This window comes from Phodopus roborovskii, unplaced genomic scaffold (assembly GCF_943737965.1).
Source record: "Phodopus roborovskii unplaced genomic scaffold, PHOROB, whole genome shotgun sequence".
Lineage (NCBI taxonomy): Eukaryota > Metazoa > Chordata > Mammalia > Rodentia > Cricetidae > Phodopus > Phodopus roborovskii.
Window position 1 is genome coordinate 4458843 of NW_026125506.1, and position 20866 is coordinate 4479708.

The following is a 20866-nucleotide window of genomic DNA, read 5'->3' on the forward strand; positions in this document are numbered from 1 at the left end:
CACACAAAGCAGCCAGGATCAATGCTGAGTGGCGGGGTTGGTTTCCTAAGAAGCCAGATTTGGCCAACAGAGGTTGAAGAGGCTGCCCTGAGTTCAGAGTGACAGCCGCCCTGTCCCAGGGGAACCTTGTGCAGAGGTAATATTCCTTAAACTCCAACAAAGGGACTAGTCCAGGGTCAAATTTCTTTTCATTCCCTGGGTCATGGTTCACCAGGGAAGAGAAGAGGCCATGAGTCTCTTGTGACTCTGCCACGACGTCTCTCCGTGCCAAGTGTCCCCTCCCACCCTGCACCTCGTCTCTCCTTTCCTGAAAGTCCTCAGCAAGGACGGAAAGCACACTTCAGTATGTTGTTGTTTTCCCTCATACCGAAGTAAAGCACTAAGCTCAAAATAGAGGTGAGGATGGAGCTCTGCTTTTCCCGATGCTATGTGCTCCCATCGCATAAGACTGCCTGGATGCAAGCGTGCCAAGGCCTCTCTGCCAACTTCAGCAGGCACTACCGTTCCCCTGGCTGCCAGCACAATCACGGCCCCTTGTTTTTACACTCCTGGGAAGAACCCATCCCAAGAGATCCACTCTGTTCTTTTCCTGCCAACCCAGCCAGCCCCCAAATCTGCTCTTATCAAGATGATCTCCCGCCCCGGCCGAGCAAATGAGGCAAAAGCAGGTGCGGAAGGACAGAGCAGATCAGCAGCAAGCCTCAAAGAACCCAGGCCCCCTGGGCAGCTGACCCAAGCTAGTCTTCTACGGTTGTGAAGAACACCAGCCCGCACCCCGGAAGTCCACAGAGTTTTAGCTCTACCTGGAAGAGAAAGCCAGCGTGAGCCTTCTGGTATGGGCAGTAAAGCTTCTTTGCAACTTTGATCCCTAATTACACCTTCCCCAGAGGAGAGACTGAGCCCTTCTTCAGTCTCTGAGCAGGTCCTGCGTGTCTGTGGTTTTGCTGCTGTGTAGTCTCAGCCTTACCTGAGAGCTGCCTTCCTCAGCAGGAGGCCCCAAATGAGCCCCTAAGTGTGTCTTTCGACAGCAGGGGCATTTGTTAGTGCCTCACCTGAGGAAGCTCACCTGCTCTCTTAAGTCCTTACAGTCACAGGAAAGTGTCACATGTGTTGGCCATGATTACATTAAGGTCCCTCAAGGCAAGAAGACACTTGAATTATGCCAGAGTAGGCCAGCAAGAGAGGGAAGCAGTCCCATAGCAGGCTGCAGGGCCCCTGCCCAGGCCTCAATCTAGAGGGTTAGGGATGCCCACCTGACTCAGAGCAGGGGAGGAAAAGGCACTGTGCTGACCAGGGTGGACCCTTCCCCAGTTCCCCGGGAGGGGGAGGGCCTCCTGACACCTCCCTAGACTCCGCAAGGTGAGCCGTCTCTAAGGAGAGGGGGCTGAGTGCTAAAAGGGACTCTGCTGCCATTTTCTCAGATTCTTAGCTAAGCGTCTAGACCAGGCCTTCACAGAACAAACAAGAGAAATTCCTTAAAACAGAAGCTTCTCAACAAAACCAAAGGAGCCAATGCACAGCTCTTAGAGTGTCCCAGGCACAGATGGGAATCAACACAACACTGACTTTGCCCCTCCTCATCCAGGCTCAGCAGGAGCAAGAAAAGAAGGCCACATTTCTCATGGATAGGTGACTCCTCTGACACCAAGGGTACTTGAAAACTACCTTTTAAGTCATCAGAACAGTGGGTGTCCACTGAGCAGCGTCTCCTTGGTAGTGGAGACTCTCCAAAAATATAGATTTGGTTTAGGAGACATGGATACCACAAATCACGTATTGGCACAATGTTTAAGATAGCTTGAATAAAACCCAAAGCAAACCAGTCAGAGGCCAGCTGGCCGGACGTAAATCACACTGGGCCGCAGACTCAACCCAGCCGCCTTGCCTGCTCCTCCCACAAACTTTAAGAGGAGCACCCTCAGGCAAAAAGGAGCAGTCTGCCCTTACCTGCCTGCCTGCCTCTGCCAGCTGGATCAGGGGGCTCTGGAACCCCGGGTCAGACTGTAGCTCGGACAGAAAAGCGGGCTCGCCTCCCCACGCCTAACTCTTTGCACTGGCTCAAAACCGAGAGGGAACAAGCTGGGCAAAAGGCAAGGGGGGCAATGAAGTAACTCTCCATACACACAACACAAAAATAAAAATAACGTGTGCCCCACCCGACCCTTTCAACCCACTCCTCATGTACCTACGTCTTCTTGGAGTAGGGGGAAGCTTTCAAGTTCAACATTGTGAGCTGGCTGTCGCCAGCCTTGAGCAGCTCTGACTAGCTGGGCAGGCTTGGCTCAGGGGAGTCCACCCCAGCCCCCACCACTCCTTCCGTGCCCTTCCTCTCTTCCCTTTCACTACAGAAAGATGTCCCTTCCGCCTGGACACAACTAGAGAGGAAGGCACCCGTCCCTATCCCTACGGGGAGGGCTGGGCTTGGAAACAGAGGCAGGGCAGAGGCGCTTGGCTCACAGTACCATTGGAAAGGCCCCGCCCCGGGAGGCAGCTCTTCTTATCTTGTTTACTCCGCCCACAGGTCTGTACATAGTGATGCCGGGGACCAAAGCCACTGTCAGGAGCCCAATGAGTCAGGAGTCCCTTGCCCGAGGCAGATGGTCCCCAAGGCCATGGCAGTACCTTATCCTGAAGGAGCAGGAGCTTTAGGAGCACTCCAGGGAGTGCTCCTGAGAGCAACCTCAGGCCACAGCCATCTGGCTGCCAACTCAGTACCCTAGGCTAGCCTAAGTCATAGAGAAAATAAAGGACAGTTCTCAGTGACTACATGCTGGCCTGCAGTCACCATTAGGAGACAAAATCAGGACAAGAGCCCAGAGCTACTTACTCTGTCACATAGTTCAAATATTGGATAAGGCAAAATCAAAATTTAAACACATTCCAGAAATACAGGCCTGGCCTGAGATTCTATACTGCTCCAACTCAAGCTGAAGCAAATCCTGCTGCCTCTCTCCTGGAAAATCCCGTTTAGCTTAGCTGAGTTGTACCCCACTGCTGTCTTAACTGACAATGGGATGGAGGTGACCAAAAGTTGGGGAACAAGGAGACATCATCCCCGACAAAGTCTTACTGAGAACCTGAAAGACACTTGGATGCAAAAGTTAGGTGACATTCAGAGCCTCCACACTACAGCTGATTAGGGGTCTTTCAGGCCCAGGGTAAGGAGAACTCGACCGCTTCTTGCTAGGGGCTGAGAGGGGAGGGTACAGCATCTGATGATGGTCAATAAGGAGAATGGGCTGGTGCAGCCAGGCTCAGTTCTCTGGGGTGACTCTGGGCATAAACCCAAACTAGCTGAAGTAGGACAGAGGACATGGGGATAAATGAACATCAAAGTCTGGACCCACAGTGGTCAAGTCACCTCCAGGGCCCGAGTCTCTGAGGTTGCTAACATAAGCCTTTTCTAATCCAAAGACCAGAAGAGACTTTTAAGGTCAAGGGCTCTGTTGCTGCAGGCTGGAAAGCATCCCTGCCCCGGCAGCAGGGCCCCATGGAGGGGCCAGTGAGAGCTGCCGGGGCAGGCCCTCCTGGCTGCTGGCTCAGGGATCCAGGGAGGGAGGTACCAACAAGGTGAGGAGGTGGAGGGGCAGACACTCTCTTCTCTGGTCTCCTGCCCATTTTGACAATAACTTAGCTCTATGGTTGAGAGTGAGGATTGAGAAGAGATTTCAAATGAACCAGATTAAGAGAAAAATCAACAAGAAATCAAGTCCTCAACAGGCACTGAAATCAAAATGTTTGTTGTGGCAACAAGCGGTAGGCGGCCAGAGGGCCTGATGTAGCCGTCCCGGGTACCAGACAGTCCTCGAACTGCACAGACGTCAAGGAGACAGAGGACAATGAAGAGGCTCGCGGTGGAAGCATGGGCAGACTAACCCAGAAGGGCTTCCCAGCACAGAAGCACGGCCTTCCTTTCCCCAGTTCCCCCTTGTCTTTACCACACACCCACACACACCCACACACGCACGCACGCACGCACACACTCACACACACACACCCACACACACACACACACACGCACGCACCCTGAATACCACGGCTTCTGAAATCCTATCTCACATGAATTTAGAACACAACAAACTCCCAGTGTGGGTCGTCACAGGTTATACGACATTTCCCTGCCCTTAACGCCTGACCTAGAAACAACCGCTGTCCCTACTGAGTCCAGAGTCCTCCTGCTAGGTCTGCAATACGGATCCTTGGAGAAGGACGCACTCACCTCCACAGCCCAGCGGAGGGACTGGGGGCCAGTCACAGGGACAGAGCAGGGCCCAGCAGCCCCAGGAGCAGAGGTGGAGGGCTGCCCACCATTCCGCTTTTCTCCTCTCTTCACTCGTGTGTGTGTGTTGTTTGATTTGATTTGTTTTGTTTTGTTTTGCTAAACACTGTCAAGAATACAGAAACCAATACGTTTGGTGCCCCCTCCCTCCACCCTGCTGAGCATGGCCATTTGTTCTCACAGCCGGCAGAGGCAGAAGAGGGTCGGAATGAACACTCCGAAGGCCACCAGGATGGGGAACATGAGGCTGCTGTTGTCCGAGGCGTAGGGGTTGGGCGTCCGGGGGCCCGACTGCACCCTGTTCTTATTGCTCTGTCTTCTGGGGTTAGACCCCTCATCATACTCTTCTTCCTCCTCCTCCTCTTCTTTCTTCTCCAGTCCTGGATGAGGCTGCAGCTTTGGTACATCTCAAAGAAGAAAATGCCTTTTAGGTACACGGAGGCCCACAGCGCTTCCGCGCTCCCCAGAGACCATGCAGAGCAGTGAATGAGCCCCGGGCCAGCGATCCCTGGGACCTTGCCAGGGAGGAGCAGAAACTGTCTCAAACCTGAACAGCAGAGCAGAATATGACCATAGTCATATTCAGATTTAACTAAAGTAAAACAGGATCTTCTCCAGAGGGGAGCTATTACCCTCTCCTGTCTCACTTCTCAGCCCCAGAAGGCCCGCCTCAGGCAGGTCCAGTGAACTGCATCTGAAACTTACTTCAAACCTCTTCTTCCTTCTCTGAGCCCGCATCACAGTCCTTTTGGTTCAGACCCCAAGGGCCGATCCACAAGGCTCTGGCTCCAGCCTCATTACACCTGTCCTGGCTCCTCCTAAGAAATCACGTGGGGCTGGGGTAGAGTCTCACCTTCCTAGAAGTCACGGCAACACTGAGCTGGGGTTGGGGAACTAAAGGGACAGCTTCATAATTAAGAGCACTGGTTCATCTTGGAGAAGACCAGGATTTAGTTCCCAGCACCACATGGTAGCCCACAGCTATGCATGCATAGCCACAGTTCCAGTTTCTTTTCTGAGCTCTGCCAACATTGCACACATGTGATACATACATAACACACACAGAGAAAAAAACATACATGAAATAAGCCTAAAAAGAGGGGTTGATTTCTATGCATTCAAGATGAGAAATTACACAGAGACAAGATGGGCAAGGAACACAAGAAAGACACAAGCTTTCTCTGCAGAGATCAGCCCAAGAGGCTGGCAGCCAGGGTAACCTGAACCCAGAGCATGAAATAGACAGAGGTTGAGCTCCACAGCCAGGGGACTTTAGCAAATGAACTTTATCCATGTGTAATGTAGCAATACCCACCAACAGCCAAGGGGACTCCTACTTTTATCATTTTCTCCAAAGGACTAGGGCCCAACCCCAAATGGAACTTAGACACATTTCAGGTAATTCTAGTAGATTTATTCTCTCTCTTTCTCCCTCCCTCTCCCTCCCCCCCCTCTCTCTCTCTGTTTGTGTGTGTGTGTGTGTGTGTGTGTGTGTGCGCCATGTGTGTGTGTGCATGTCTGCGCCATGGAGGCCAGAGGACAACTTGTGGAAATCAGTTCTCTCCTACCATGTGGGTCCTGGGAACCAAACGCAGGCCACCATAGGGCAGTTAAGAATGTGTCAAAGATGGGTGTGGTGGATTATCCGGGAGACTGAGGCAGGAGGATCTCAGCATTAGGGAGACTGAGGCAGGAGAATATCAAAGTCAAGGACAGTTTAGTCTATTTAGTGAGTTCCAGGACAGTCAGTACTAGAGAGACTCAACTGAGCACGCATGCACGCGGGGGTGGGGTGTGGGGGGTTGGGAGGGTGGGGTGTGGGGGGTTGGGAGGGTGGGGTGTGGGGGTTGGGAGGGTGGGGTGTGGGGGGTTGGGAGGGTGGGGTGTGGGGGGGGTTGGGGGGTTGTCAGAGGCCAACTGTTGATTAAACAGTAGCAGGAGGTATGAACACAGATCTGACCTTACTCCTTGTAGCCAGCATTAGTTTATACCTTGACTTACCTACCTGACTGAATTCCCTATAATTTGGCTTTTAATAATGCGAAGACAGCTAAACTATGTCAAGCCTTCCTCAATCATACCCTAACTTACCATCCACTGTCCCAGCCATGATGTAGAGTGCACAGACCTTGGGGTTGTCATAGTAGCCCTAGGAAAAGGGAAACCACAGTCAGCTACGTGGCAGCGAGCATCATCCCCTCCCTCAGAGGCGAGGTGTGCTGATGGTTACCTTGACAAACTCAATGTAGAGCTTCCCTGTGAAGGTGGACACCTCCCCGTGGACGCTCAGCTTCCCCTTCCTGATGCTCATCGGGATGATCTCATCATGAGCCGTGCTGTGCCCAACACGCTCAAAAATGTCCAAGTCCTTCACCACAACATGGCCGTTCAATCGGACATCAAATACCTTCCAGGGACAGGAGAGACAACGGCAACCCTGTCAGCTTCACATCTCTGCAACAAGTTGGACATTATTCTGGATACACCCCAAGGTGGCTGGAGCCCTTCACCTCAGTCAAATGAAAAGCACGACCCTTTACTGCCTCACGGGAGAAGGGAGGCATCTGCAGGGGCATACCAGGGAAGGATGCAAGGGCGGAAGGAAGTAGGAGGTTCCCGAGAGGATCACTTCTGCTAGCAATCCAAGACAGTAACGGCCAACGGGCAAGGGGACATGGCTTCTCTAGAACGGGAGGACCCAACCCTCCCTCGGAGATCACTGTCCCTCCCTTTTGAGGAGGTTCACGGGTCTCAGAGTACCCAACTGCTCAGAAGCAGCCATGTGCCACTGGTCAGGCAGGGGCCTGAGCACGCCTCACCTTCTGCTGAGACTGTGCAAAGTAGACCTCGGCGAATTTCAACACCAGCACGTAGTCCCCCTCCTCCTTTATGGGCACTTCGTAGCCAAAGGTCTCCTCATTGTACCGCTCTGTTTGATACAGGATCTGGTCCTCAGGGTTGGAACGCAGGATTGGCAGTTTCATGCCATAGTCTGAGGCTGGAGACAAACACAAGCAGAAAGCACATCAAGAGGCAAGACATAAACAGTGCACACCCCCCAACCACCACAGCCATGCTATTTCCAGGGCAATTCCAACCAGCAACTGTCCCAGCACAAGGGCTCTCCCTCTGCACCTGGTTCACACACAGACAAGACTCAGGTGGCTACTGACATGGAAGAGTAACGCCAAAAAAACCAAACAGCAATCACATGAAAATTTTTTCCCGGGACTGCTGGGAAAAGGTGGAGGCGGATGAATCTAGTTCATGATGTGAAGGGAGTGAAATGTGTCAAAGCTCCCCAAGAAGGAGACCTTCAGAGGAAACTTCCTGAATCCAGCGACACTAGCAACGGCATCAGTTCAAGTGTGCTTTTCTCAGTGTGGAGCAAACAGGCTGTCTGTCCAGGGAAGTGGCTCTCCACTGTCACGGTCTATACTATAAATAACACACTAGCTGGACTTTTTGGTTTTTTGAGAATTTTTATTCAAGAAAGTTCCTAAGGTGGCAAAGGAAAACAGGCTCGCAGAAAGAGGGAAGGAGCTCGGCAACTGCCCCAATGTAACTCACTTCCCACAGGCTGCAGACTCCAGCTGCACCACTGTTACCCAGGAGAAAAGTCCCCCAGAGCATCAATCAGCCAGCAGCCACTTGGTGCCATTCCTAAGGAAACAAGGCTGAAGTGCTTGTACGGCAGCAGAGGCAGGCCAGCCAGGCTCACCCAGGACCACTGCATCCCGTGCAGGAGCCTGCCTCAAGGCTCGAGTCTCAAGAAGCCATCTCCCCATTTCACAGACTGACAAGGTAAGGAAAACCTCTACAGCCCTTAGTCCTCTCGTGACAAGTTACAAATGAGTGTTGTCTTTGCACAGATATACATATCACACCCCCCCCCCCAGTCCCAAGAGATGGATTCTCATGCATCCTGAGGAGAACAATTGGGTTCTTTTAGCCGAAGCACACAATAAGACTTCCCAGAATTCCATAAAACCCCCTTCCCAAACTTCTCAGCAGGAACTGAAGACGTTAGACCGCCTTCCACTTGAACACGGTGACCCTGAAGACATCTGGCACCGAGACCCTTTGACAGGCCCTTCAGCCATGGCCACACCACCCTGACCGCATCTAAAGCCCTATGACTCACTCCTAGGAGCACTATCCTCCAAGTCACCACCATTTCAAAGGAGAAGACAGGACGGAAGGTGAAAGATGAACTAAAAGCCCCAGGGGCTAAGGTCAAGCCCTCAGAAAAATAAACAGGACTCTTAACAGTTCCTGTGAGTGACATGGGCCTTGTGATCAGATGCACTCATGAGACAATGAGCAGGAAACGGGCTGTAGCTCTGTCAGACTCTTCTCCCTGTATCTCCTCAGGAAATCAAAGCACCACGGCTTACAAAGGATGTGGGGCCAGCACGCCCTAGCTCTTCCCCAGCTCAAAAGCTCCAGGATGTACACCTACCAAACCTAAATGGCCATTTCTCTTCCAACTGAGTGCTAAGAACTTCTTCCTCCCAGGAGGGCCGGGACTCTTGCAAACTTGGAACATTAGCTAGATAGATTTCATGTAGATTCACAGGAAATTCTGTGCATCTGGAGCAGCCCCCTGCACTGACTGAGAGCCCCACAAGCTAGCAGTGATGTTCTCCAGTCAGGCTCAGCTCCACAGTTCAGAAAGCAGCCATGGGGACAAGAATTAAACAACCTGGGGTGACCATTCATTGCTCTCCCTTTAAGCCCCAAGTGGTCATCCTAAGAGATCTGCCACAAAGTCCCAAGAGAGAGTAAAAAAAAGAGAGAGTTAAAAAAAAAAAAAATTCCCTCCCCTCCTTAGCCTTTGTATCTGGACAGCAGAGCGGGCTTCTTTAAGGAGAACGGAAGTACAGTCAGCACACTACTCAAGCTGGCACAAAACAGCTCACACAGTTAACCAGGAAGGAAGGAGGCAAAGGCCTACATTATACCTGCTACTGCAACTCTAGATAGTAGAACGGCTCTTTGGAAAACTCAACCCAGTTTCAGAGTAAGACAGGCCTGGATTTGAACCCTGGCCCTCTACCTACTAAGTGATGCTGAACTAACCGTCTCGTTTAGGTCCATGTCCTCATCTATAGAAGAGGGCTAACACCCTCCACAGAACGGTGGTGAGGTGGGACACCTATGAAAATCTTAACAGATGACTGCACATGGAGACAGACCAAAGGTAAATATGTAGGAATGCCAGACGGGCAGACGTGCACACAGTAAGCATGGAACAGAATAGTCACCACGATGGAGTGCATGCCAGCAGTTCATGCCTGCGACCCCAGCACTGTGGACACTGGGGTCAGTTCACACCTGCGACCCCAGCACTGAGGGCACCGGGGTCAGCTCACACCTGCGATCCCAGCACTGAGGGCACTGGGGTCAGTTCACACCTGCGATCCCAGCACTAGGGACACCGGGGTCAGTTCACACCTGCGATCCCAGCACTGAGGGCACTGGGGTCAGTTCACACCTACGACCCCAGCACTGGGGACACTGGGGTCAGCTCACACCTGCGATCCCAGCCCTTAGGAGCTGAGGTAGGAGGGTTGCCACAAGTTCAGGCCAGTCTGGACCACACAGTGAGAGACCCTGTTTCAAAACAAATAAACAGATTGCTTCTTCTACCTCCCCCCACCCCCCCATGGCTCCATCCTTTTTCTAGTGAGGTTAGTTTCTAATGAAATATCCTCAATAATGGAGGTAAGGAGGCTTAACGTAAACTCCACTTGTGCTTGGGAGACCCACAGAAGAAACACTTCTGTTAAGATGGTATAGGAACCAGATTCTGAACAAACCTCACAGCCAAGAGCAAAGCAGAGCAGCGGTGGCCAATGGACTCTCCTGCTTTCCTCTCCCTCCCTCACACCCTGCACCAAGTTCTTACCTCCTTAGGGCCACACCCTCTGCCAGAAGGCAGCCTAAGAAAGGTCTGCTTTAGGGTTAAATGAAAGTCACTAGACAAGCTCAGGTCTCCTTGACAGCATTTACCCCTGGAGACACACTCTGACCTATTTTTAATTCCGTGTGAAAGGTCATCAGGCAGGGGAAGGAGATGGTGGCCCTTCCCTCTGGACAGCAGTCCCATCAGAGGAAGCTAACACACAGGGCGCACTGTGCGGGAGGAAGACAAGCCTCAGGGCACTCACTTCCAGCAGGGAGGGCTCTACCAAAGAAAGGAGGTTCCCCTAAACCATGCAAGCTCCAAGCTCCGTGCCCTTAGCTAAACAGTAAGGTCTTGTCACCAAAGATAACCAAACCAAGAACCTGGAAAGCCAGGCCTGATGGTACAAGCCTGGGATCCCAGCACCTGGGAGGCAAAGGCAGGCTAATCAAGAGTTCAAGGTTACCCTAGGCTACATGGTATGTTTGGGGCTAACGTGGGCAACACAAAAGCCTGTCTCAAAACAAACCAACAACACAAAAGCCACTCACACGACCCAGAATGCACAATATGCCACAGCACTTTCTATCTTCCTTCCTTCTTCCCTTTTTTAAAAGGTATTTTATGTGCACTGGTGTGGAGGTGTCAGATCCCCTGGAACTGGAGTTACAGACAGCTGGGAGCCACCATGTGGGTGCTGGGAACTGAACCCAGGTCCTCTGGAAGAGCAGCCGGTGCTCTTAACCACTAAGCCATCTCTCTAGACCCACAGCACTTTCTATAGTGGTGTTTCCATCTGTTGAGCAGAAGCACACTTTCCCAGGCTGTGAACACTAGCTATCCCAAGGCAGAAATGAAATTCCATAGGCATTATGAAGTATCTTTGGAAGCGTAAGCCACCACCGGGTACCCTACCCGGGTTCAAAATCAGGCCAGACCCTCACCTGGACTAAGCTGGTAACAAACACCTGGACTCACTCAGCAGAGAAACAGCTTCCCTCGGTGTGCTGCACACACGACGACAAGCATTTGGAGAAAGAAACGAGGCGTCCAGTGCCTCTGGCAATGGGCATAAATAGCTGCATGAGACAAGGGTCTCTGAATACCTGGCATGCCCTGACCCACAGGGAGAAGGAAGGGCATGTGGACAGCTGCTCTTCCCCTGGCAGGCCTATCCCCTCGCAGCACAGACCGCTGACTGCTGGGAGGAGCCTAAACTTATCTGGTCCCAGACTGAATGCCAGGAACCTAGTGAGCACTGAAACCCACTGGCCCCACCCAGACGAGCAGACAGCCCCAGACAGCAGGGGGTCTTCATTTCTACATTGCCCCAAATGCTAGTATCCAAAAATCACACACCACTACGGAGTCTCGTGGGCCTCATGTAGCTGTATTTGCTACACTTACTCCCCAAGCCCCATCCCTGAGCGCTCCGTCCTCCAAGGACAAGAGAGCCTGGCTGGCTGCTGACCAGGCCAGACAACTAAACCACCTGCAGCAGCAGCAGCTTAAAAGCAGAGCTTGAGGAAGGGCACTACCTGAGGGCTGAACCTAAGTCTTAGCCAGCCTTACCCTCTGTACTGGACACCTCTCAGACAATGCGGCCAGTTTAAAGGCGGGTATCTGAATGTAGGAGCCACCTGCATGAAGCTCTTACCACACCATTATCTCAAGAGGCAAAGTCCACCAACTGTCAAGTTTCGTCAGGGGCTCCTTCCTCTCTGCCCACAGCCATGAAGAAAGAGGAACAGCCAGTAATAGAGGCCGTGAAGTCCTGCTGCTACCGAGTCTGGCCTTGGCTGCCACAACTTGGAGCCCTGACTCAGCTGAAACCCGGCTCCTGGGACCCTCACGCCAGGGTTAAACAAATTCCAGGACACACAACTTCATAAGGCAGCCATGTGTGCCAAGCCCCGCTCATGTATGAAAGTAGTAAGTCCTGGTCTGTTGTGTTAACCGAGACGGATCTCACAATGTAGCGCTGGGTTTCTGGACCACCTGGGACTCCCTGCGTAAACCAGGCTGGCCTTCAGTGCTCAGGGGCCCGCCCGCTGCTGCCTCCGAGCGCTGGTATTACCTGCCTAACACACTCACAATAGAACTACCTGACACAGAGATCGGGAGGAAACCAGTTGAACCCTTCAGTAAGTTCAAGAGCCACAGAGGGACACTGGAAAAACTGTCTCCTAGTTGTCTCGTAAGGCACATTCCAACTTGGTAGCCTTTGGACCCAACATATAGCGTGAGTTTTCCAGAACATGATACAAGGAAATCCCCAACCCCTTTTTTTAAAAGCTCTACATATGTGGGTATTTTGCTGTACATCCATAGCCTGGGTGCTGGTTCTCAAACTCGGATCCTTGGGAAGAGGGATCAGTGCTCATAACCTCTGAGCCATCTCTCCAGCCCCGGGGTTGCCTTCTTAAAGCTGTTTTTCAATGCTGCCTATTGGAGAATTTAGAGCAGATATCTCCAAAGAAAGGATTGGGGTGACCTATAACAGGAGCGCCTGGTGTAGAAATCTGAGCCCCAGCTAGTACGGGAGAGTGTCCAGAGTCGGGCCCTGGAACCTGTATTTCCAACCACCTGCCCAGGGAATCAAGTCTCACACGCTGCCAGCGTAAACCGTCCAACCATAAAAGCCACTGCTGCTACATCGGTTCAGCCTCGACCACCCTGCCCGCTAAGCTGCGATGGCACTCAGGATCACCTGAGGGGCACTGGGACACAGAGTGGCCTCCTGAACACACGGCGCTACCATCAGCCGCACGCGCAGGGCAGGCTTCAACGTGCCAACACCCGACCGGTGCCTTTTACTTTTAAGCGCACAGACTCCAAAGGAAGGCAGGGGAGGAGGAGGGTGCCGCCGTCAAACTTTCCCGGCCCATCCCCTTCGAAGCCGCCCCGCTGTGCCGGCTAACAAGCAGGCCGCACTCTTGGGAGAGAGGGCCCCGGAAAGCGGCCGTCGGGCAGGGGAGTCGGCGACCTGTGACCTGCGAGGCCTCCGGGCGCCGGGCCGAAGGCCAGTCTGGACCTTCACTTCCCCAGCTCGGGGCGGGATGGTGAGGGGCCGAGGGAAGGCAGGAGGAGGACCTCAACCTAACTTCTCGCCAACTCTCTGCCCCGATGGCTCTTGGCCGCTCCCAGCCAGGGCTGGGCCCGGGGCTCTGCCCAGGCCCCCGGGGGCCCCGCGCGGGGACCTCGCTGCAGGGACGTGGTCTGCCGGCCGGGGCGGGAGGAAGGGGCTCGGGCGGGGCGGGGCGGGGCGGGGCGGGGGCCGGCCCTGGCTGCGCCCCGCAGCGCTCGCAGGCCCCGGACCCCACGGCTCGGCCGACGGGCTCTCACCTCGGCCCACCCGGCCCTCCAGAGGGTCCTTGCGGAAGTGGATGCCGTGCACGTCCACATGCGCCTCGCCGCCCGCGTTGACGGCCCAGATGACGCTGTCGGGCAGCCCGGCCCCGGCGGCTGCCACCACGCCGAGCCCGGGATCGCGGAGCCCCGGCGGCGGCGGCGGCAGCAGCAGCAGCAGCAGCGGCAGCGGCAGTCGGAGAAGCGCCACGGCGGCCGCCCGGGGCCCCAGCATGGCGGCCGGCACTGCGGGGGCAGCCCCCGCCGACCCTCGTCCCCGGCCGGGCGCAGGCCGCCCCGGCTCAGCACAAGCGCGCGGCGGGCCGCTCGGCCTCAGCAGCCCGGGACATCGCTCTCGGGCCTCCTGCGCCTCCGCCTCCTCCGCCGCCGCCGCCGCCTCCTCCTCGGCCGCGGGTGCCGCCTCCCACCTCGCGAACAACCTACCCCGCCGCCCCGCCCTCCGCCCGCGCGCCCCAGCCAATCGGAGCGCGGCCCTCATTAACTACCCACCACCCCGCCGAGAGCGGCCCTCCTATTGGCCACCGTGCCCGGGCGGGGGCGTGGCCGCGCCCAGGCCCCGGCCCAACCACCGGGCGCGAGAAGGAGCGCGCGCCGAGGGAGGCAGGCGGGGAGGGAGTTCGGTTGAAGCGGCGGCCCCACGCGGAAGTGGCGGGTGCGGCGCCCGGGCCGCCCCGGAGTCCACACACCGCGATGGGCAAGGCGGCCTGGGGCGGGGAAGGCTCAGCGAAGGGCGCACTGACACGTCGCCAGCACTTCCGGTGCCCTAGATCTCGGGACCGGGTCGGCCCCGGAGGGGGCGTGGCCGTCCTCTCGGTCGCCCCCGCCGATGGCTCGGGAGGGCGGCAGGGGCAGCAGCGCGGCTCGCGGCCCCGGGCCGGCCCCTGCCCGAGGTGCCACATGTACAGGTGGCCCGACCCGAGCCGCACGAGGACGCGTGGTCGCGTCCGCGGGCCCGGCCAATCAGGACGCTCCAGCGCAGCGGAAACGCGTGGCCTTTAGGGGCGGGGCCCCAGGCTGCGGCGTCTCCATGGCGACGGTGTCCGGCGGAGCTCGGCCTCCCTCCTCCCGCCCCCGGTGGCGACCGCTGTCGGGTGCCCTGGGCCACCCGGCCCAGGCTGGGCCCCAGCTCCCAGCGCTCCCTGCGCTAGCGGCCCTGCCCCTGCCTATCTGCCCAAACTCCCGTTTCTACGCTGGGAAAACGGGAGGAGAGAGCCTCGCGTTCCACCGCGAGTCTCCCCTAACAGCCAAGTTGTCAGAGGAAGTTAATCCTTTGTTCCCTCCGTTACTACCAGTCATGACCCGGGTTGTCAGGCTGTGCCGACGAAGTGTAGAAGGCCAGGTTTGAACTCGCTTTTGTGCTTAAGAGAAAAAGGGACATATTTTAAACAATTCTCCTGGGCTTGGAAGACACCAGGTGACACATTGCTGTATCTATCCCCAGTACTGGTTCGGTCCCTCTCTTGGCTTCCCAGCGCTGTCACCCTTTCCATCTTCCAGCCTCTGCAGACCCAAAATGCAAAAGACACCATCCACTCACAAAAGGCCTTTGTGTGTGTTTCGAGACAGGACTTCTCTGTGTGACAGCACTAGCTGTTCTGGGACTCGCTCTTTAGACCACGCTGGCCTCAACCTCACGCAGATCGGCCTGCCTCTCTGCCTGCCTGTACTGGGACTAAAGGCTTGGGCCGCCACTGCCCAGCCAATGAGAAAATTCTCTCCTCACCCTGCCACTCTCTGAGATTCCCCAGAGGTTGAGCTGAGCACTGTGAGTGCGCTACCCTTGAGGTTCATCCCAGACTTCGTTGTTTTCTTTGAGCCTGCCTCTTGCCAAGTTGTCTAGGCAAGCCTCGAATTTGTGATCCTTCTATGTCAGCCTTCTGGATTCGTATCGGGATAAAAACAGGCCTGTGCTACCTTGCCCAGCTGCAAAATATGCTTCTCATGGAAAAAAAAAAAAAGGAAGGGAACTTGAAAAAGATCATACACCCATCCAAAGCCAAGATTAGGACTGTAGCCAAGAGAGGCCCTGACAGCCGCCCGTTCCCACAAGTTTGAATCTCTCAGCCACCTCAAGAAGCTGAAAAACAGGAAATGTCCCCCACTTTTATGGATGAGAAACTAAAAAAGTTGAGGAAGGTAAAGTAATTTGGGTAAAACCTACAACCATGTTTAGCCTCTAATCTACTCTTGCTGTGATCCCAGTTACCTATGAGGCCATGTTTGATGCAAATTACAGCTCTACCCGGTATCCAATGTTACTTGGGAAAGGAATTCACCTGGCTGTACCTCAGTTTCACCCTTTGTGATACAGAATAATTGTACACATCTGTTAAGACTGTGAGACTCAGAGGAGAAGTTTTAAGTGATAGGGATAAAAGGCGCTTTTAGAAAAATCCTATTTGTTAATGGCAGGTGGAGCACACAGATGCATGCCACAGTGTGGGCATGCAGGTCAAAGGACAACTTGGAAGAACCAGTTCTCTCCTCTAGCCTGTGGACCCCAGAGATGGAACTCCGGTTGGCAGGCTTGGCAGCAAATGCCTTTACCCCCTGAGCGAGCTTGCTGTCCTCTTCTTTTTGTTTGATTTTCACTCAAACCCCCCACCAAAACCAGGACAGCCTCAAACTCGATATATAGTTGTAGGTGGCACCAAGTGCCTGGACCTCCCGAGCTACCTCGCCAGCCCAGCAGCACACTTTTAAAGCTAGTATTGTGGGACCATTGAGTGGGCAGATGAGTGTCAATAAAGAATCCGTCTTGAGTGTTTGGGGCCACAGAGACCAGGATTGAAAGCATGCCTCTACTTTCTGGAGCTACATGGAACCAGGAGGCCCAGCCTCCTCATCTAATGGATGTAATTAGAATAGCCTCACTCAAGACTTTCAGAAACCCTTAGCAGAGGGCCTGGATCATAAATGGTATTTAGTGCACAGTAACTATTAATCATACAAGAAGAAGTAATTATAACATGTCCTGCCGACAGTCTAATAGTAGAAAAGGCCCTGGCGAGCAGACCAGGCTAACGAGTTGGGAAAAACCCTTCTACCCAAGGGAGCGAAAAGCCAACAGGAGCTAGAGTTCAAAAGTGGAAAACTGAGTAGCTGTTTATAAACCCCTAGAGGCAACTTCACCTTGACCCACAAAACCGAAAAGAGGTGTGTCTTCCGGTACAGATAAGAATCCTGAGAACAAAGCATGCTATTAATTAAGTCTAGTCTATTTTAAGTTAATGGGATATTTCCCCACTTAAGAATAAGCTCACAACAAAACTCAAGAGGAAAACACAGAGGGTGGGTGGGGACCACTTTGCCGGCTGCTCTGCAGTCCACCGATGCTGAGGTGGGTGGTCTGCTCTCAAAGCTAACTTTGCTTACCTTAGGCCTCTTGGAAGTCAGATGGAAGAGGGATCGGAGCCACCCAGAGAGGCAGAGGACCTGCACATAGTACTTCTGCCTCAGCCCCAGCCAGCAGGAAACCTGACCAGGTCACCACCTGCAGGGGAAGGAGGCTGAATTGGCATGCCTTAGCTTCCCTGTGGAGGCTATGACTCAGAAGGAGCTGGAGGACAGAAAGGGCCAGTATGTGAGTGGCCTTGGGCAAGTCACTTTCCACTGTGACTGATGGCTCCTCCCTGGAGAAGACCGTGGTCTTTAGCCAGACTGCAAAACTTCAGACAACAGCTCTTTCCCTGTTAGATGACAAAATGATTGGGTTGGGGACGCCAAGGACATTTTTCTTTCTTTTCTTAAAGAAAGGATCCCATGTATCCCAGGTTGAGCTCAACTTATTCTGTAGCTGAGGATAACTTTACAAGCATACTCCACCATGCCTTGTTTCCGGTCCTGGGGATTGAACCCAAGGCTTGTGAATGTTAAGTAAACACTCTTAAGTAAAACGTCCTGAGCACCAAGGGCAACCTTGTTTCATTTGCAAGGGCAATCTTGTTTCATTTGTATTTTGGTACAGTCTTGCCATGCAGCCCAGGCTGGCATAGAACCCTGACCCTCCTATCTCACAGCCTCCTGAGTGCCGGAGTACAGGGGCTGACCGGTACAGCTTGCCTTTTGCTGTACTTCTAAGGTGGCATATGATGCTCCAGCTGGGAGAGGTAAAAGCTGTGTTGCCAAGTCCTTCCAAGTCAAGAGAAAGGCCTTTAAGCTTAGCTCAGAGAAAATTCCAGAAGAGAGGACTGTATGTGTGAAGGGCTTGAACCACACCTCCACTAAGCACCAGGAACTCACAGAGATCTGCCAGCCTCAGCCTCCTTAGCTCTTCTTCCCTCCCTCCTTCCTCGAGTGTAGTGTAGGCATGCCCGATGCTCTCAGAAGTCAGAAGAGGGTTCTGGAGTCCCTGGACTGAGCGCATGTGTGGGTGCTGGGAACTGACTGTGGAGTGGTCTCTCTAGCCCCCAGGGGAGCTATTTCCCTGTAACCACCTACAAGTTCCTTTGGCATAGTTGTGACCACAATGCCAGACATAACTCCAAGAGTTTGAAAAAGGCTTAGTCTACCTTGTGGTTTGAGAGGGTTCAGCGCATGCTTACACAGCCCCACAAACTACCCCAAACATCAACACCGGGAACATGTTCTTGACAAGCTTCCTCACCGTGTGGAGGGAGCTGGAGGCAGAGAGAATACACAGCAGCTAGGGCCTCCACTGAACGTCTTCCTATTGCCCCAAAGTTCCCGCCACTTCCGACAGTAGAGCCGCCAAGTAGGGCCAGGACCAAATGTTGTATCCAGTGGGGAATATTTTATATTTCAACCAAAACTCAGAACTCTGTCCTCTCTCTAGAAGTGAAAGCAGGAGAAGATGACAGACACCTCAAGGAATGAGGGACAGTCTGAGTCTGCAATCTGAGGCTGCCAGGTACAACAGGCCCACAAGGCAGAGGCAGCCATTTCCAGATAACCAAGCCGGATTCCACATCTGGGCTGATGGTGGTGTCACCATGGACGGGAGCTTCCTGTACAGATGTTAATTCCACTGGGGCTGGAGAGGTGGGCCAGCAGTGAAGACCACAGACCGGTCCTTAGCACCCAGCTAGGTCAGGCAGCTCACAACCAACCAACTCTAACTCCAGCTCCAGGGGATCCGATGCCCTCTCTGGCCCCTGTAGGCACAGCACACACACACATGCATGGATATCTCTACCCACTCCCCCACCACACACACACACACACACACACACACACACACACACACATAAAATTTAAAAATTTTAAAAGTTGGGGCTGGAGAGGGTGGCTCACAACCCTCTATAACTCCAGTCCCAGGGGACCCAATGCCCTCATTTGGCCTCTGAGGGTACCAAACATACATATATTGCACATACATGCAGCCAAACACTCATACACAAAGTAAAATCTTTGGGGGAGGCATTCTGAGGCAGGGCTTCTCGGTGCAGCCCTGGCTGTCCTGGAAGTTGGGTTACCAGGCTCTATGGCAGGCACCCCTTTTCATTGTTCAGGAACTGGTAAGGAGGTGCTCTAACCACTAAGCCGCACCCCAGCAGCTCCTTGTTAACTTGAAATTACGTGTATTCATTTATTGAGAGTGTGTATGGCAGAGGTGTTTGTGTGTGCAATTCTATTGCTCAGGCTGACCTTCATATCACCCCCCCCATCTCCATCTCTCCATCTCCTGAGTGCCCAGCTCTCTGAGGTACCACTTGGAGCTCCCGCCAGGAGACTATCAAAGGACTACTCTGGGTGGCTGAAGGAACCCTTGCCTAGGGAAATGCATCTTGCTTCTAGAAGTCCTGGAACCCTAATCTTTAAAGATCCTATGGGTAGGAGGAGCTAAGATGCCAGGGAGGGGCCGTCCCCACCCCTTGTATCCCAGTACTCAGGACTTTCAACAGAAGCCTGACTGCGCCTGAGTCCCGGTACCGCAGCTGCTGGTCTGTGGCCGCCACACTGGGTCCGTGGGTCCCAGGTTGCTGTCTGCTCCATTTTCTCGGGTTTCTGGGGCCTCTCCCCCCCACCCCTGCCAGTTGACAGAGCCCTTTTCTCTTCAAATTGAGCTACAAGCCATTGCCTTTCCGAAAAGCATAGATCTGGAGTCCGCGCGCGCAGAGCTAAGCCAGTATAGGAACACGCAGGGCCTGCCTAGTGGGGCACAGAGCCAAGGGCTTAGTCTCAGAATTGGATTATCAGAATTCGGAGCTCTCAGCCCTGCTGGCCTCTGGGACACGCGGATTACCCAGGCGTCTGGCTGGAGCCCACAGGCCTTCCCACATTGCCTGCCAAGCCTGAGAACAAGTATCCTCCCTCTGTGTGACACCTGGGGGCACAGAATGCTCCCTCTACCTCCCTACTCTGGCCTTCGGCCCCCCAGCTTGCCGCAGATGTCCCCAAGCACATCACACACATGTATCGGGGCTCACCATGGAGTTCTGTGGTCCACGGACTGTCAGCATCAGACTCTTCCCAGATCTTGTTACAGGTGGAGAATCATGGACCTTACCTGAAACACGGCATTAGAATCAGAGAGGTATCCAGACCTGTGACTAGCAAGTCTTCAGGGAGGCCGGTGACATGGTTCAGTGGAAGAGCCTCTTGCTCTTGCTGTCAAGCCCAACAGCTCGAGTTCGAAGGCCAGGAACCATATGGTATAAGAGAACTCACTCCCAAAGTCATCTTCTGACTTCATACATATGCCCACACACATACACACAAAATACATTAAGAAACGCAATTTTTAAAAAGAGTTTTTGCTTTTTGAGTTTTTGGTTTGTTGTTTGTTTTATGACAGGGTTTCTCTGCGTGGCCCTGGCTGTCCTGGAACTCACTCTGTAGACAGGCTGGCCTCTAACTCACAGAGATTCACCTGTGTCTGCCTCCCAAGTGCTGGGATCAAAGGTGTGTGCCACCACCCCCAGCTTGAGGCGACTGTTTAGCACTGAAGGAGGAGAACAAAGCTTATCCCCAATGCCCACCCAAGTATGCTCCAAATCTTCCCAAGATTCCACACAATGCCGCCTCCCAAACCTCCTTCCAGATCCATCAACTGTGGAAACTGACCCAGTGACCTCAGTGGCTCTGTTCCACATCGTCAGGTGGCGCGATCCCATGGCAGTCTGCAACTGACAGTCCCTAAAGAGGCCAAGCTTGTTCTGTATTATCCCACATTACACTCCAGGAAACAGGTTCCCAGAGGGCACCCTACCCAACAAGGCCAGGCCCCCAGTGCTACACAGCTGCGGTCCATCTCAGGGTCTTATCTAGCTATTCACACACCATGGGATTTCCTCCAGAGCAAAGCTCTTGACACCGCTTCCTAAGGAGAGCATTTCTCACCTCTCTAG

The 20866-nt window shown here is 53.9% G+C and overlaps 1 protein-coding gene across 1 annotated transcript; it reads right to left on the bottom strand.

Annotated features, from left to right (window-relative positions):
- Positions 1-4434: 4434 nt before the first annotated feature.
- Positions 4435-13833, bottom strand: Mlec (malectin). The gene is made up of 5 exons (XM_051176493.1): positions 13533-13833; positions 7099-7277; positions 6510-6686; positions 6371-6428; positions 4435-4686 (listed from the first exon to the last, which is right to left on the bottom strand). Exons 1-5 carry the CDS (start codon positions 13768-13770, stop codon positions 4457-4459), a joined length of 882 nt encoding a protein of 293 aa, XP_051032450.1. The 5' UTR covers positions 13771-13833; the 3' UTR covers positions 4435-4456.
- Between the last annotated feature and the right edge of the window lie 7033 nt (positions 13834-20866).

Bases quoted from the DNA above. Each gene is read 5' to 3' on its own strand.
- Mlec (XM_051176493.1), bottom strand. From the start codon at position 13,770: ATGCTGGGGCCCCGGGCGGCCGCCGTGGCGCTTCTCCGACTGCCGCTG. The intron at 6,687-7,098 runs GTGAGGCGTGCT...TGTCCCTGGAAG, and splicing joins TTGCACAGTCTCAGCAGAAG to GTATTTGATGTCCGATTGAA. The intron at 4,687-6,370 runs GTAAGTTAGGGT...TTCTTCTTTGAG, and splicing joins CATGGCTGGGACAGTGGATG to ATGTACCAAAGCTGCAGCCT.